The 17,943-nt window shown below is 37.7% G+C and overlaps 1 protein-coding gene across 1 annotated transcript in view; it reads left to right on the plus strand.

Annotated features, from left to right (window-relative positions):
- Window positions 1–10,211, plus strand: part of EMX1 (empty spiracles homeobox 1) — a 76,540-nt gene extending 66,329 nt beyond the window's left edge. Inside the window, exon 3 of the mRNA XM_053700931.1 lies at window positions 9,864–10,211. Within this exon, the coding sequence (XP_053556906.1) occupies window positions 9,864–10,031 (168 nt within the window). The 3' untranslated portion in view covers window positions 10,032–10,211. The remainder of the gene's footprint in view (window positions 1–9,863) is intronic.
- Window positions 10,212–17,943: the final 7,732 nt, after the last annotated feature.

Consider the following 17,943-nt stretch of genomic DNA (forward strand, 5'->3'; position numbering starts at 1 on the left):
CTACAGGGAATGGTTAATAAAATCTGTTAAATGTAGAGAGATTGGAAAAGAGAGACAAATTGTTTTGTGTAATGGGAGTGACCAACCAATTAGGATTTAGTGATGAACAGTGGTGTAGTGAGCTGGTGAAAAACGTATGTGCTGTTTAAAGTTCTTTTTTTCGTTGTTCAAATCTAAATCAAATCAAGGTAATTCTATACTTTGTTTTCTTGCTGGATTTTTAACAAAAAATAGTTAATCGGTTGCTGAATAAACTTACTTTCTCTTGACAGCTTTTAGGAGGCATCACCCATTTCATTTTTTTTTCATTTTATAGAAACTCCTCCATTTTTTATTTTTGTGGGTTCTTAAAGGGACACTGAACCCAAATTTTTTTCTTTCATGATTCAGATAGAGCATGCAATTTTAAGCAACTTTCCAATTTACTCTTATCAATTTTTCTTCATTCTCTTTCTATCTTTATTTGAAAAAGAAGACATCCAAGCTTTTTTTTGGTTCAGAACTGTAGACAGCACTTTTTTTTATTGGTGGATGAATTTATCCACCAATCAGCAAGAACAACCCCGATTGTTCACCAAAAATGGGCCGGCATCTAAACTTACATTCTTGCATTTCAAATAAAGATACCAAGAGAATGAAGAAAATGTGATAATAGGAGTAAATTAGAAAGTTGCTTAAAATTGCATGCTCTATCTGAATCACGAATGAAAAAATTTGGGTTCAGTGTCCCTTTAACTATTGATTCTGTCACAAGGTAGGCGCACTAAACATCACATGAATGCCATAAAATACAGATCTGTGGGTGGAGAAAGCGACATAACAGTAAATGCAATGCTTACTACAAATATTTTGACAGTCCTTTGTAGTTTGTGTCTCATAACTTCAGTTTATTATTACTCTGTGTCCGATTAACTTATCAGGAATCTAGTGCAGGCCCTTCAATGCTTATTTTCAGGCCCATTACTTTTATATCAAAAAGCAAATCCTTTGTCCCCAATTCCCCATATGCAGCACAGAATGCTGGGTAATTTTGCTTAGCCATTGTAGATGTTTCTGTGACTTGTTAATATGTAGGTTTGTTGCATTTATCTTGTAAATAATTGTTCACTTGACATCATTTTTAAAGAGATAGAACAATCGTAATCATTCACTTGAATACATGTTTTTTTTTAAAGCAGCAAGCGAGCAGTTTGTGCTTCTAATGCACTGCAATGCACAGTGACACGTACTGGCCCTTTAATGCCTGGTGATAGGGCTTATAGGGAGACAATAATAGTCTAAATAGCACTAGACACACATGTATTGACTATACATTTTTTGCTCTGTAAATATTCTGTATATATTTTATGTAGGTGGGTTATGGATTTGGCATATAATTATCAATTATAAAAAAGCACATATGCTTACATTCTTAAATTAATGATAATATGCTTTGACTAAGACAGTTCTTAGATTTCTTTTGGAAAAAGGTTGAAATCTATCTGCAAAATATTATTAAACATAAATTACTGGAGAATAATGATATAAGCAAACAAGTGGAGCGCTAAATTATTGCACTCCTGCAAACATTTGGAGGAGCACAATAATTAACCAACCATTACAAGTGGCTGGTTATTGCTACCGTGAGCTCTCAGTAGCAATTAGTGCTCTGAAAGTTAACGTAACAGCATCAGAACGAGGCTCCCTTAGGAGCCTATGGAAACACAATCTCGTAAGAGCTCGCGTTCACGTTGTGATTAACTTGTAATACCAGCACACATTATCGTTTGCAGGTATTACAAAATAAAGCGCTAATATCGCTTGCATGCAATTATTCTACTAAAGAAGGAATAAACAACACAATTATATGAATAGGCAAGGGGGGGACCTATCTAACCTTTATTTGTTAATAATAATACAATGCCCTTAAAAAAAAAAAATAGAAACACAAATTTTATCTTGAGAAATGTTTATGTTGCTATGTAGTTTTCTTTATGTAAAACAGAGACTTCTACATTACAATACAAGATCTAAAAAAAATCCCAAAGTTTTGTGTGATTGCTCTTTATGCCGGCAAGGATTTGAATATCACACCCTAAATTTGAGCTTTGCCCCAAATGCAGCAGCACATCCCTCTATGGTAACTAAGTAGTTAAAAATGGCAGTAAGAAGATGCAATAAGTGCTTCTTAATGTTGACAAATCCGTGGTTGTGTTTCATCGTATTGGCTAATTTTGTTCCCCTTAGATGTATTGTCCCAGTTTGGGTTATTTACCTTGTCGATTTCACTGCCTTTTCTTGTGGAGATGAAAATGTTCTCTTGAATCTCAAAACTGGAGTATTAAATATGCCGTTTGCATTTTCACATTCCCATGGATTGTGGCCAAATGAGAGTTTGTGGTTCACACTGCATATCTTGGAATTAGTCAATGTGTATAATTGCTATCACGCAGCGTTCTCACCCAGTAGATCCTGTTTGAAATATATGGGTTTTTTTTTTAATTCACGCATGATATTATTTCTCTTCCTCCTCCTTCCACCTTATTCTCCTGCAGTAATCAGTCCATCTATAGTTGTCAGCTTTTTTAGATTTTTTCTTATTTTAGTTCAGAGCCATGTTCTTACCTGTGGTTAACAATAAAACATTTATTCGAACACCTGTACTGTACCCCAACATTGCAGAAAGGACAAATTACCCCTCTCTCAAATTATTACTTATGTAATCACTGTGTGCTTTACACATAAATACAGAGATTTGTTTCAATACTGCTCTGAAAAGAGTATTTTATTAACCCTTCCACAGTCTGGACAGTTTTCCTCTACAATCTGTAATTAGTATAGGGTTTTACAATTCCTGTCTGTAGCGATTTTCTGTACCCGATCACACGTAGAGACAATCACAATTGAGCTGATAAACAGCTCAGGAAGGGAATACTTAAAGGGACACTGAACCCATTTTTTTTATTTTGTGATTTAGATAGTGCATGCAATTTTAAGGAACTTTCTAATTTACTCCTATGATCAATTTTTCTTTGTTCTCTTGCTAACTTTATTTGAAAAAGAAGGCATCTAGACTTTTTTTTTGGGGTTCAGAACTCTGGACAGCACTTTTTTATTGGTGGATGAATTTATCCACCAATCAGCAAGAACAACCCAGGTTGTTCACCAAAAATGGGCCGGCATCTAAACTTACATTCTTGCATTTCAAATAAAGATACGAAGAGAATGAAGAAAATTTGATAATAGGAGTAAATTATAAAGTTGCTTATAATGTCATGTTCTATCTGAATCACGAAAGAAAAAAATTGGGTTCAGTGTCCCTTTAAAGGAACATTAAACACTAAACATATTTTATAAGCTAAGTATAAAGGTTATTACCACCTACCTCTAGACATGGGTGTAGAGTAGACATGTTGAAATCTAGCTTTCACTGCATTCCAGTGCTGATGTGTTTGTGCATGTGCAGCTATTCTCCTTTATAAATCTGCAGTGCCACCTAGGTTCCAATATGGAAGTACCCATGATTAGAGGGAGGTAGATGAAATTTGTTTAGTGTCCCTTTAAAATCTGGCCTGCTAGGGCTCTTGAGCACTGTGAGAAATTCTGAAATAAAATTGTCAGGTAAGTAATATGAATAATCAGTAGGTCACCATTATTTAAACAAAAGGACTGACAACCTATTATTTCATGGCTTAGTACAACACCAAACCTTTTTTGTTCTTATTTGCTCACTTCATACAGGTTCTCATATAGGTGGAGAGATGGGATCTCAGGTTTAATGAAAATAAAATGTCAAATAGCTCTAGTCTTAAATACCTTGCAAGTAAGTAAAAGCTTACGTTGTTTTGTATAGTGATAGAACACACTTTATAAGTAGTGGTGTATATAGCAGCCAGAGGGCCCTACGGAAAACTAAAAGACAATGACTCCTCTCCAGAGCGGTCATGTCCAGAATATGTAAGTTAATACTTAAAGGGACATGAAACTTTCTAATTTACTTCTATTATCTCATTTGCTTCATTCTCTTGATATCACTTGCTGAAAAGCATATCTAGATATGCTCAGTAGCTGCTGATTGGTTGCTGCACATAGATGCCTTGTGTGATTGGCTCACACATGTGCATTGCTATTTATTCAACAAAGGATATCTAAAGAATTAAGCAAATTAGATAATAGAAGTAAATTGTAAAGTTGTTTAAAATTACATGCCCTATCTGAATCATGAAAGTTTAATTTTGACTAGACTGCCCCTTTAAAGGGGCACTCAAGTCATAATTAAACTTTCATGATTCAGAAAGAACATGCAATTTTAAACAACTTTCCAATTTACTTCCATTAACAAAATGTGCACAGTATTTTTATATTTACGCTTTTTGAGTAAACAGATTATACTGAGCATGTGAAATAATTCACACATTGTACATTTATACATTTGGCATTGGCTGAGGGCTGTCACATGATACAGGAATAGTGGAAATAGACATAACTTTGAAATATGTCAGCAAACAATCTACTACTTTTTTGAAGTTGAGACTATGCGCTATTGCATTGTCTTTTTATCATGCATTTGTTGATTATGCAAATTTACTGTATTTACTAGTCCTTTAGCTGGTGAGACCTCCTGGGGTAAGGAATGAACATGGGAAGACCATTCCCTCTTTACTGTTGAATATCCTACGTGCAGTGATCCATACTGCTGCTTGACAAATCATTTTCTTTAATTGTCCATAATGTTTGAGCTGCCCATGTAGTGTAAGTCCTGAGCCCTCCTACCATAAAACTTATACAGTATGCTAAATCTCGTGAAAGTGATGCAGCATAACTGTTTATAGCTGACAACCAAATATCTCCTGAACATTTTTATGTGAATAAGAAAAATTTTACCTCAACATCTCTTCTACACCCAGAGTGAGTGCTCTGTTATATGTGTACTATTATATGTGTACTGTTATATGGGTACTGTTATATGTGTACCGATATATGTGTACTGTTATATCGGTACTGTTATATGGGTACTGTTGTATGTGTACTGTTATATGGGTAATGTTATATTTTTACTGTAATATATGTTTTGTTATATGTGTAGTTATATGGGTACTGTTATATGTGTACTGTTATATGTTTACTGTTATATGGGTAATGTTATATGTGTACTGTTATATGTATACTGTTATATGGGTAATGTTATATGTGTACTGTTATATATGTACTGTTAAATGTGTAGTTATATGTGTACTGTTATATGTGTACTGTTATATGTGTACTGTTATATGGATAATGTTATATGTGTACTGTTATATATGTACTGTTAAATGTGTAGTTATATGGGTACTGTTATATGTGTACTGTAATATATGTACTGTTATATATGTACTGTTATATGTGTAGTTATATGGGTACTGTTATATGTGTACTGTTATATGGGTACTGTTATATGGGTACTAATATGTGTACTGATATATGGGTACTGTTATATGTGCACTGTTATATGGGTACTGTTATATGGGTACTGTTATATGGGTACTGTAATATGGGTACTGTTATATGTGTACTGATATATGGGTACTGTTATATGTGTACTGTTATATGGGTACTGTTATATGTATACTCTTTTTATGGTCATCTGCATGGTGGGAAAAAAACAGCAGCCAATCAGCTTCATCAGAGTTCACACTTTGCTTTGCTGTTATCTCATGGGGTTTCACTGAAATCTTATTATTTCATAGAAAACTTCCTTAAACTGAAGTGATAAATAAAGTGACTTTGCCTGTACATGCCAGATGTATGCTCCCAGGCAAGCATCCTGAATGGCTGCTTAAAGTCCCTTTACAATGTGATGGGGCTACTGAGGAAATTTTGATGTAAAAATAAATCTTCTTTTTTACATATAGATGCTCAGGTGATATTTTCTTGTCAGCTATTTACAGCCATGCTGCATTATTTTCAAGTGTTTCAACATTTGGGTATCATGTCCTTGATAAGCCTTGGAAGTACATTGGGTTATCTACATCTAAATAATATTGTTTGCTGGAGAAAGACCTTGTGAAATATAAAATATACAGATATTTTTTTGTTGTTGACATAATAATGTAACTGCATGCACCTATACAATGGGTTGACATACACAGCCTTTCTATATACCCACTTTAGACTATTGAACTATTGAAACAGTTTATACAGATGGTATATACTGATAACATATGGTGAGGCAACAAGTAGTATAAAACGTCCAGTTTATTTATATCCAGTAAAAACACAAATCCAGTGATAAATACATTAACCCCCTCTACATAAACTCATTTTTTGTCTTTCCAATAACAAAGTTAGATATAATATTTTGAGATAAGAACCCCCCCCCCAAAAAAAAATCTGTTAATTCAGGAACGATTATATTGTCTTTGTGTGGTATAAAATAGGGTTCTTTAGCTAATTGTGCTTGAATATATGAAGCACTTTAACAATCATATTACTTGTAATAATTACTTTGAGTATAGAAACTTACTCAGATTCTTACTTAGAGGTTTATATGTCCTTCTAGACGTGCGTCATGTCCCAAAGTGGTGCAAAAGATTGATTTGATGGAAAAAGTTATATAAAAATTGCAAAAGATGTCAAATGTTATGTTGGATCATGAATAGTGTAAAGACATTATGTTGTAACAATTGAGTAGAAAAAAATACCAAACGCTATAGTAAGCTAAAGTAGAAATATTATTTTTTGCTTGTTCTAAGGTATAATAATATCTAGTTGCTGTTACCCTGGTTACTCCGCTAGGATGAAATGTTGCTCAATAATGTAGACCTAGAAATGTTGGAACTATGTAATGAATTGCAGGTTCTCTAAGTAACAGGTACTAAGATCGTCTTGGCCGAAGGGAACGCCATTCATATAATGTTGTTTTCTTTCTTCTTCTTCTGCACAATTGGCGCAGGGGAAAAACATATTTTACTTTAAAGTTCCTTGTCTGAGAAATAGCTGACAAGATGGAAATCCAAGAACTGAATGGACATTGGTATTAGTAAAACATAACAATAAGGAATGACTTCATCTTGACTATTTTTGTTACCATAAACTTGTTCAGGGATCTCAGATCTAAGACTGACCTCTAAGGTCCATCTTTTTATCTTTACCTGAAAGACCCCTGTCTGTGTTGAGAAACTGTGACTTCTTACCTCTAAATCTGCAATGCATTCCATGGAATTCAAAACATTGACCCAAATATGTGCTGTTAAATGGTTAATATGTGCACAAGCTCCTTTTTATCTGTCTATAATTGGCCACAGCAAATGAGATTAGATAGCCAAGCAGTATTTCCCTTGACTGCAAAACTTTGTTTAGGCAACGCTTTTAGGAAGCTGCATTTCATATCAGATGCATAATTATAATAATACTATTATGTCTCCTTAACCCTTTTGCTGCTACGCTATTTCCACACCCCAGCGCTAAAGTTTTGAGTTTTTTTTTGCTACTTATATTTTAACACTATTGTAAGTCACATTTCAGTGAGTGTCCCACACTAATTACATATATAGGTTTTTTTCCAGCAGACCGAGCAGAGTCAGAATATACCATTATTATATTTATATTTCATGGAATGAGAGATAGTTGCGGCAACTGGAAAAAATATTTTTAAGATTAAGGTACATAGTACTTAAAAAGGCCATGGGGCCCATTTATCAAGCTCCGTAAGGGCCCGTGTTTCTGGCGAGTCATCAGACTCGCCAGAAACACAAGTTAGTGGAATAGTGGTTAATACATTTTAATAGTTGCGGCAATGTCTGGAGCGGAATATTAGGCAATTAGGGGTTAATAAATTTATTATAGTGTTTGCGATGTGGGAGGGCCTCGGTTTAGGGGTTAATAGGTAGTTTATGGGTGTTAGTGTATTTTTTTAACACTTTAGTTATGAGTTTTATGGTACAGCTTTGTAGCGTAACTCTCATAACTACTGACTTTAGATGGCAATACGGATCTTGTCAGTACAGGGTGTACCGCTCACTTTTTGGCCTCCCAGGCAAACTCGTAATACCGGCGCTATGGGAGTCCCATTGACAGGCTAAAAGGTGTACGGTACACCTATACCGACAAGACTCGTAATAGCACCGTTAGGGAAAATGAAGCGTTATAGCCCATAACGCTGCTTTTTCACTCATAACGCCAAACTCGTAATCTAGCTGACTGTGCTTACAAACTGACAGTTTAAATGCTTTCAAAACATGACTTTTATTACAAGCAGAGCTTAACGATAATGTATGCTATGCATTAGTCTTGTGCATTTATTTATATACCGTGGATATTCGCTGTGTATCCAAACGAATGCGCCAACTAAATATAAAGAAAACAAAGAAATACTGATTAAATTTGTCAGTATTCATTTGTTTCCTTTAAATTACCTTTAGGGGTTAAATAATTACCTCTAAATCAGGTAGACAATGCAAACTTAAACAACTTTCCAATTTACTTCTAATATCAATTTTGTTTAATTTCTTGGTATCCTTTGTTAAAGAGTAATACTAGGTGAGCTCAGGAGCGTGCACGTGTCTTTAGCCATCTGACAGCAATATCTGCAATAATATTTATAGCAATGTTATACAGAGTTGCAAACATTGTTTGACAATGTTTAACATTGCTATAAATATTATTGCAGATATTGCTGTCAGATGGCTAAAGACACGTGCACGCTCCTGAGCTCACAATGAAAAACTCTTTAATAGAGGATATCAAGAGAACAAAGCAAAATTGATGGCTGAGATAAATTGGAAATCTATTGACAATTTCATTCTCTATCTAATAAATTTAAGTTTCATTTTGGCTTTATGGCCCTTTCATTAAAGGGACATAATTTACTTGTATTATCAAATTTTCTTTGTTTTCTTGTTATTCTTTGTTAAAAAGCAGGGATGTCGCTCAGGAGCATGCACGTGTCTGCAGTACTCTATGGCAGCAGTTTTGCAACAATGATATACATTAGCAAGACCACTAGATGGCAGCACTATTTCCTGTGACGTAGTGACCCAGACATGTGTACGCTACCTAGATCTAGATATCTCTTAAACAAAGAATAACATGAGAACAACGAAAATTTGATAATAGAAGTAAATTGGAAGCTTTTTTAAAATGATATTTTCTATCTGAATCATGCAAGAAAAAAAAGTGGGTTTCATGTCCCTTTAAAGGGACAGTATACTGTAAAATAGTTTTTCCCTTAATGTGTTGACAATTGCTTTTTTTACCAACTGCAGAGTAAAACATTTATGAAAATTAGCTTTTTAAGGCTTATTTGTGTATATTAAAACTCTGATTTTGTGTTTTGAAGCCACAACCTAATAAAATAGGTTGAGCTTGTAGTTATAATCAGATCTCATTACTGTATCACATTGTGCACATATACCTGCTTCTTTATCTTATATCTGTCCTTAAAACATTCACCAGTACTTTGAGAGAACAATGGAAAATCAACATTTTACTACCTTATCTCTGCTATATCGCACTGGGAGTGTCATTTCTTCTGCTGGCTGTGTTTACAAAGCTTATCTATAGCTGGTACGCGCGGCCACAAACTTTCAGAATAGGTGGGGATATCACAAGCTAAATTAACAATTTCAAATGCCAATATAAGGGTAAAGGAGCTACTTGTAAACAATTTAATACACTCCAGCAGGTAAAGTGGATCATTGGGAACAAATTAAAGGGGAGAAATTTTTTGAGTAAACTGTCCCTTTAAACTATGCTCTTATCTTTAATCTATTAGCATTTTGTTAGATATACTCACATTTAATCTTTTCCACCCATGTTTTGCTAAATGAAAGCTGAACCTTAAAGTAATCAAATATAATTGTATTATTGGCCTTGAGAAACTAACCAATTGTGTTTTATCCCAACAGGTGAAGGTTTGGTTCCAGAATAGGAGAACAAAATACAAGAGACAGAAACTGGAAGAAGAAGGACCAGATTCTGACCAAAAGAAGAAAGGGTCACACCATATCAACAGGTGGAGGTTAGCCACCAAACAGCCCAATGGAGAAGATATTGATGTCACCTCTAATGACTAGCTGGGGGTATTCCCAAAGGAGGAAGAAGAATCCAAAACTCCCAGTGACTTCCCAGAGTTGCAATTTGGAAATATGAATAAAACACTTTGAATCTGAGAGAGCTTATTTAAATACCAAGGAGTTTGTTATAGACATATTAATGCATAGGACAGACGATGACTGGGAAACCACGTGACCCATTCAAAGGGAAATATGCACTTGACGTAGAAAACGATGAGACAATTTACAAGTCTGGCTGATTTCTCTCATGGACTTTTATCAGCCACACAATGACCAACAATAAGAGTTGAAAAACATTCTTTGTTCTCTCTCTCTATATACTTTTGACTTTTGATTTCCTTCCCCTAATTTTTTAATTTATTTTCTTTTCCTGATAAAAAAACAGTAGCCATTACCAATTAGTGTTTAAATGTGTGTCAATAAAAAGAATATTGAAACCTGAATGTGGGATTCTCATGTAGTAATTAGGTCTATCAGTTTGTTAAAATAATGAAAATCAACAAAAATCTTTAGGTTTTCAATAAAGGCAATGCTGGATTATTGAAGATACTATTCTTGCTTATGTTAAAGGGGCAGAATACATTTCTGGCATTCATATGACAGAGCAGTATTTAAAGGGACATTTTAGAGCAAACATGACATGCTATATTTTATTACGTTGTCATATATTAGAGCATGTCATTTTTGCACAACTCACTTTGGTATTTTGTTTGTTTAGCCCCTGCAAAAAGCTGAACAACTCCTTACTCACTCACCTGCTGTTTCCTGCTCGGATCAGCAGTACTCTATGGTTCCCAAGCAGGACTTAATCTATGTGTTTAAACCCCTTTGCAGAGATTAAATACATAGCATATGCTAAATATGCATTTTCTTAAAAACTGTACAAAGATAAAAAATAAAATGAAAAAATACTTTAATGTCCCTTTAATGCAAAAGAAATATGTATTTATAAAGTTTTAAAGTCTTTTTTTTTTTCATATTACTTTAGCGAGTCAACAATGGCTCACAAACGTTTTGCACTGCACCCAGCTGATGATAGGAAGCTCCAGTCAACTCAAGACATAAATAATTCTAACATATTCCAACCTTATAATGATAGGAATGTTCTTCAAAAATGTAGATAATTCTGGAATTAGATCTGTTTAAAGTTAGCAGATTACAGATTGGATTGTATCACTGAAAATGTGATGTCAGTGACTAAATATTGTAGAAATGATTGATGAATATGTTATTTCTCAATTCTGGCAGCTGCCTAGGGGTGTTTTTACATTAAGGGGTAACAGATTACCTGTTCGAGTTCCCTTCTCCTAATTTAAATGATGTTTTCTCCAGACAAGGATTCCCAGACCCAGTATAACAAACCAGATCATTCATTTTATGGCAGATAAATAATTGTAATAATATAGTGACACATTTCATAAAGTAACATTTTTATGTAAAATTTCAAAATGATGCTTTATTTGTAACCTTTATCAGTGGTAACTGCTTCTAACCAGCCACATGCCACTGTCTGTGATAGATTATTTGAACAAAAATAAATACGTACGGCTAGATTTAGAGTTTTGCGGCCAAAGGGGTGCATTAGCTACGCGTGTTTTTTCCCCCCCCGCACCTTTTAAATAATGCTGGTATTTAGAGTTCTCTGAAGGGCTGCGTTAGGCTCCAAAAAGGGAGCGTAGAGCATAATTTTCCGCCACTTCAACTCTAAATACCAGCGTTGCTTATGGTAGTGGCCAGCTTGAAAAACGTGCTTGTGCACGATATCCCCATAGGAAACAATGGGGCAGTTTGAGCTGAAAAAAAAAAAAAAACCTGCAAAAAAGCAGCGTTCAGCTCCTAACGCAGCCCCATTGTTTCCTATGGTTAAACACTTTCTAAGTCTGCACCTAACACCCTAACATGTACCCCGAGTCTAAACACCCCTAACCTTACACTTATTAACCCCTAATCTGCCGCCCCCGCTATCGCTGACCCCTGCATTATATTATTAACCCCTAATCTGCCGCTCTGGACACCGCCGCAACCTACGTTATCCCTATGAACCCCTAATCTGCTGCCCCCAACGTCGCCGACACCTACATTATATTTATTTACCTCTAATCTCCCCCCCAAACGTCGCCGCTACCTTACCTACACTTATTAACCCCTAATCTGCTGACCGGACCTCGCCGCCACTATAATAAATGTATTAACCCCTAAACCGCCGAACTCCCGCCTCGCAAACCCTATAATAAATTGTATTAACCCCTAATCTGCCCTCCCTAACATCGACGACACCTAACTTCAAGTATTAACCCCTAATCTGCCGACCGGACCTCGCCGCTACTCTAATAAACGTATTAACCCCTAAAGCTAAGTCTAACCCTAACCCTAACACCCCCCTAAGTTAAATCTAATTTTTATCTAACGAAATAAATTGAATCTTATTAAATAAATTATTCCTATTTAAAGCTAAATATTTACCTGTAAAATAAACCCTAATATAGCTACAATATAACTAATAATTATATTGTAGCTATTTTAGGATTTATATTTATTTTACAGGCAACTTTGTATTTATTTTAACTAGGTACAAAGAAAACAGCTCTTTTGCCTGTAAAAAAAACATACAATACCCCCCCCCCAACATTACAACCCACCACCCACATACCCCTAATCTAACCCACCCAAGCCCCCCTTAAAAACCTAACACTAAGCCCCTGAAGATCTTCCTACCTTATCTTCACCCAGCCAGGTATCACCGATCCGTCCAGAAGAGGGTCCGAAGTCTTCATCCTATCCGGGCAGAAGAGCTCCTCCAGAGGGTCCGAAGTCTTCATCCTATCTGGGCAGAAGAGGACATCCGGACCGGCAGACATCTTCATCCAGGCGGCATCTTCTATCTTCTTCCATCCGGCGCAGAGCGGGACCATCTTGAAGCAGCTGACGCAGAGCCATCCTTCTTCACCGACGGACTAACGACGAATGAAGGTTCCTTTAAATGACGTAATCCAAGATGGCGTCCCTCGAATTCCGATTGGCTGATAGGATTCTATCAGCCAATCGGAATTAAGGTATGAAAAATCTGATTGGCTGATTGAATCAGCCAATCAGATTCAAGTTCAATCCGATTGGCTGATCCAATCAGATTGAGCTTGCATTCTATTGGCTGATCGGAACAGCCAATAGAATGCGAGCTCAATCTGATTGGCTGATTGGATCAGCCAATCGGATTGAACTTGAATCTGATTGGCTGATTCAATCAGCCAATCAGATTTTTCATACCTTAATTCCGATTGGCTGATAGAATCCAATCAGCCAATCGGAATTCGAGGGACGCCATCTTGGATGATGTCATTTAAAGGAACCTTCATTCGTCGTTAGTCCGTCGGTTAAGAAGGATGGCTCCGCGTCGGCTGCTTCAAGATGGTCCCACTCCACGCCGGATGGAAGAAGATAGAAGATGCTGCCTGGATGAAGATGTCTGCCGGTCCGGATGTCCTCTTCTGCCCGGATAGGATGAAGACTTCGGACCCTCTTCTGGACGGATCGGTGATACCCGGCTGGGTGAATACAAGGTAGGGAGATCTTCAGGGGCTTAGTGTTAGGTTTTTTAAGGGGGGTTTGGTTGGTTTAGATTAGGGGTATGTGGGTTGTAATGTTGGGGGGGTATTGTATGTATTTTTTTTACAGGCAAAAGAGCTGTTTACTTTGGGGCATGCCCCGCAAAAGGCCCTTTTAAGGGCTGGTAAGGTAATAGAGCTGTTAACTTTTTATTTTAGAATAGGGTAGGGCATTTTTTTATTTTGGGGGGCTTTGTTATTTTTTAGGGGGCTTAGAGTAGGTGTAATTAGTTTAAAATTCTTGTAATCTTTTTTTATTTTTTGTAATTTAGTGTTTGTTTTTTTTGTAATTTAGTTTAGTTGATTTAATTGTAGGTAATTGTAGGTAGTTTAGTTAATTAATTTATTGATAGTGTAGTGTTAGGTTTAATTGTAACTTAGGTTAGGATTTATTTTACAGGTAATTTTGTAATTATTTTAACTAGGTAGCTATTAAATAGTTCTTAACTATTTAATAGCTATTGTACCTAGTTAAAATAAATACAAAGTTGACTGTAAAATAAATATAAATCCTAAAATAACTACAATATAATTATTCGTTATATTGTAGCTATATTAGGGTTTATTTTACAGGTATTTTATTTCGTTAGATAAAAATTATATTTAACTTAGGGGGTGTTAGTGTTAGGGTTAGACTTAGCTTTAGGGGTTAATACATTTATTAGAGTAGCGGCGAGGTCCGGTCGGCAGATTAGGGTTTAATAAGTGTAGTTAGGTATCGGCGACGTTGGGGGGGGCAGATTAGGGGTTAATAAATATTATGTAGGTGTCGGCGATATTAGGGGCAGCAGAATAGGGGTACATAGGGATAATGTAGGTGGCAGCTGTGTGCGGTCGGCAGGTTACGGGTTAAAAAAATGTATTAGAGTGGCGGCGATGTGGGGGGACCTCGGTTTAGGGGTACATAGGTAGTTTATGGGTGTTAGTGTACTTTAGAGCACAGTAGTTAAGAGCTTTATGAACCGGCGTTAGCCCATAAAGCTCTTAACTCCTGACTTTTTTCTGCGGCTGGAGTTTTGTCGTTAGAATTCTAACGCTCACTTCAGCCAAGACTCTAAATACCAGCGTTAGGAAGATCCCATTGAAAAGATAGGATACAGACACTGTATTCGTCTGTTCTCCCCCCTATCCCTAAAAGTGGCAGTCGTCTATCGCCCTCCTGGACCAACCGCACAATTCTTTGACAACTTCGCTGCCTGGCTTCCTCACTTTCTCTCTTCAAATATACCAACCCTAATTCTTGGGGACTTCAACATTCCCATTGACAACCCATCTGCCCCTGCTGCCTCTAAACTTCTTTCACTCACATCCTCCTTCGGTCTCTCACAATCCACCCCATACCCGACTCACCGTGATGGACACTCCATCGACCTGGTATTTTCCTACCTCTGCTCTATATCTGACACCACCTGTCACCCTTTTCCCATTTCAGACCATCACTTGGTCACCTATAATATTAATGCAACAGCTAAACCCACTTCTCCATCCCGCCCCCGCACCTGTAGAAATACACATGCTGTGGATCCGCTCCAATTTTCAAAAATCACTCAAAATCTCCTCCCTCACACCTCCACTATAACCTGCCCTGATCTCGCTACAGCCCACTATAACAAAACTCTCTCCTCTGCGTTAGACACACTTGCCCCTCCCCAGCTGCGCAAAACACCACGCCGTCAGTTACAGCCCTGGCATGCTCAGCAAACACACTATTTGCAAAAATACTCCCATACTGCTGAGCGTGTCTGGAGGAAAACTCACTCTGAACCTGATTTCATACACTATAAGTTTATTCTTCGTTCATACACTTCCGCCCTTCACTTAGCCAAACAAACTTACTTCTCTTCTCTCATATCTACTCTTTCCTCAAACCCTAAACGACTCTTCTCCACCTTTAACTCTCTCCTCTACCCACCTGCTCCACCACCCCCGCCTGTCTTTAGTGCTCAAGACCTGGCTGACTACTTTTTAAACAAAACACATACTATCCGAAGCAACATCCCAACACCAACCTGCAATACTCCAACAACAGGCCCAATTACTCCCTCTGCCACCCTCTGTAACTTCCATCCAACCACTGAGAATGAAGTTTCTTCCTTACTATCTTCCTCACGCCTCACTACCTGCCCACTCGACCCTATCCCTTCCCATCTAATTCCCTCCCTATCTTCCACCCTCACTCCTGCTCTTACCCACATCTTCAACCTATCTCTCTCTACCGGCTCATTCCCATCTTCTTTCAAACACGCAAAAGTCACTCCCATACTCAAAAAACCCTCCCTCAACCCTAATTCTCCTGAAAGCTACCGCCCCATATCACTGCTTCCACTAACATCAAAACTCCTTGAAAAATTAGTTTACAATCGCCTAACCCACTTCCTGTCCGCCAACTCCTTGCTTGACCCACTGCAATCCGGATTCCGCCCAAAACACTCAACTGAGACTGCCCTTACCAAGGTCACAAACAATCTTCTCTCTGCTAAAAATATTGGCCACTACTCTATACTCATCTTACTTGACCTCTCAGCTGCCTTCGACACAGTTGACCACCCCCTCCTCCTACAGACCCTTAGCTCTTTTGGCCTCTGTGACACTGCTCTTTCCTGGATTCACTCCTATCTTTCTCACAGGTCTTTTCTGTGTCACTTGCCGGCGACTCCTCCTCTCCTATGCCTCTGTCTGTTGGAGTACCTCAAGGATCTGTTCTGGGTCCTCTACTCTTCTCCATCTATACTTCTTCGCTAGGTAAACTTATCAATAGTTATGGTTTCAAATATCACCTCTATGCTGATGACACCCAGATCTACCTTTCCACCACTGCTCTCTCTCCCTCTGTCCTCTCTCATGTCAGCAACTGCTTATCTGGTATTTCTGGTATTTCTTCCTGGATGGCCTCTCACCACCTAAAGATTAACATGTCCAAGACTGAGCTCCTTCTTATCCCCCCCTCAAGCTCTACGCCGACTCCTGACTTCTCTATCCCTGTTGACGGCATCACCATTTCCCCATCGCCCCAAGTCCGCTGCCTCGGAGTCACACTTGACTCAAACTTATCCTTCATCCCCCATATCCAATTGCTTTCTACATCCTGCCGCAATCATCTACGCAATATTTCTAAAATTCGCCCTTTTCTGAGCGCTGACACAACAAAGCAAATAATCCACTCCCTTGTTATCTCCCGACTTGACTACTGCAACAACCTACTCGCTGGCCTTCCTCTTTCCCGCCTCTCCCCCCTTCAATCCATCCTAAATGCCTCTGCCAGGCTGATCCACCTTTCCCGTCGAACTGTATCTGCTGCACCTCTCTGTGAGTCCCTTCATTGGCTCCCCATTCACAGCAGAATTAAATTCAAAATTCTCACCCTTACATACAAAGGTCTCACCAACGCCGCTCCCCTCTACCTATCCTCTCTAATACACAAGTATACTCCAGCCCGTCCACTAAGATCCAACAATGACCTGCTCCTTGCATCCGCAACTATCACCTCCTCTCATGCTAGACTGCAGGACTTCTGTCGTGCAGCACCTACCCTCTGGAACACTCTCCCTCGTGCTGTCAGGCTTTGCCCTAATCTTTCTTCCTTTAAATGCTCCCTGAAGACTTTTCTGTTCAGAGAAGCCTACCATCCAACTCAATAATAAATTAATTTTACTTACCTAATATTTCCCAAATCTAACTCTGTATTAACATCCTTCTCAATCTTGCAGTCCTCACATCCTGTTTCCCAACCTCCTACCCTTCTAGAATGTAAGTTCCCACGGGAATAGGGCCCTCAATCCCTCCTGTATGTGTTTGTAAATTTTGTCCTGTATCTTAAGTCTTGTATTGTTTTATTTAAATGAATTGTATCCATGGACAGCGCTGCGGAATATGTTGGCGCTTAATAAATAAAGTATAATAATAATAATAATAATACGCAATTGGCGTAAGGAGATCTGCGGTATGGAAAAGTCGCGGCTGGAAAGTGAGCGTTAGACCCTTTCCTGACTGACTCTAAATACCAGCGGGCGGCCAAAACCAGCGTTAGGAGCCCTTAACGCTGGTTTTGACGGCTAATGCAGAACTTTAAATCTAGGAGATTGCAAGATAAAGAATGAAAAATGTATAAAAGCAAAAACAGTGACTATGAAAAGAAAGTGTGTGTTTGTCTATATATATATATATATATATATATATATATATATATATATAAATTATAGTGCACTTAGTATATAGGTTGTACATATGTCCCCACTGAGCTACTTCATAAGGCCACCTGGCTGGGAGAGGGGGGGGTAGTGGCCCAGGTGTAGTCCGATGCCTTCCTGTAA

This window comes from Bombina bombina, chromosome 2 (genome assembly GCF_027579735.1).
Source record: "Bombina bombina isolate aBomBom1 chromosome 2, aBomBom1.pri, whole genome shotgun sequence".
Classification (NCBI taxonomy): Eukaryota; Metazoa; Chordata; class Amphibia; order Anura; family Bombinatoridae; genus Bombina; species Bombina bombina.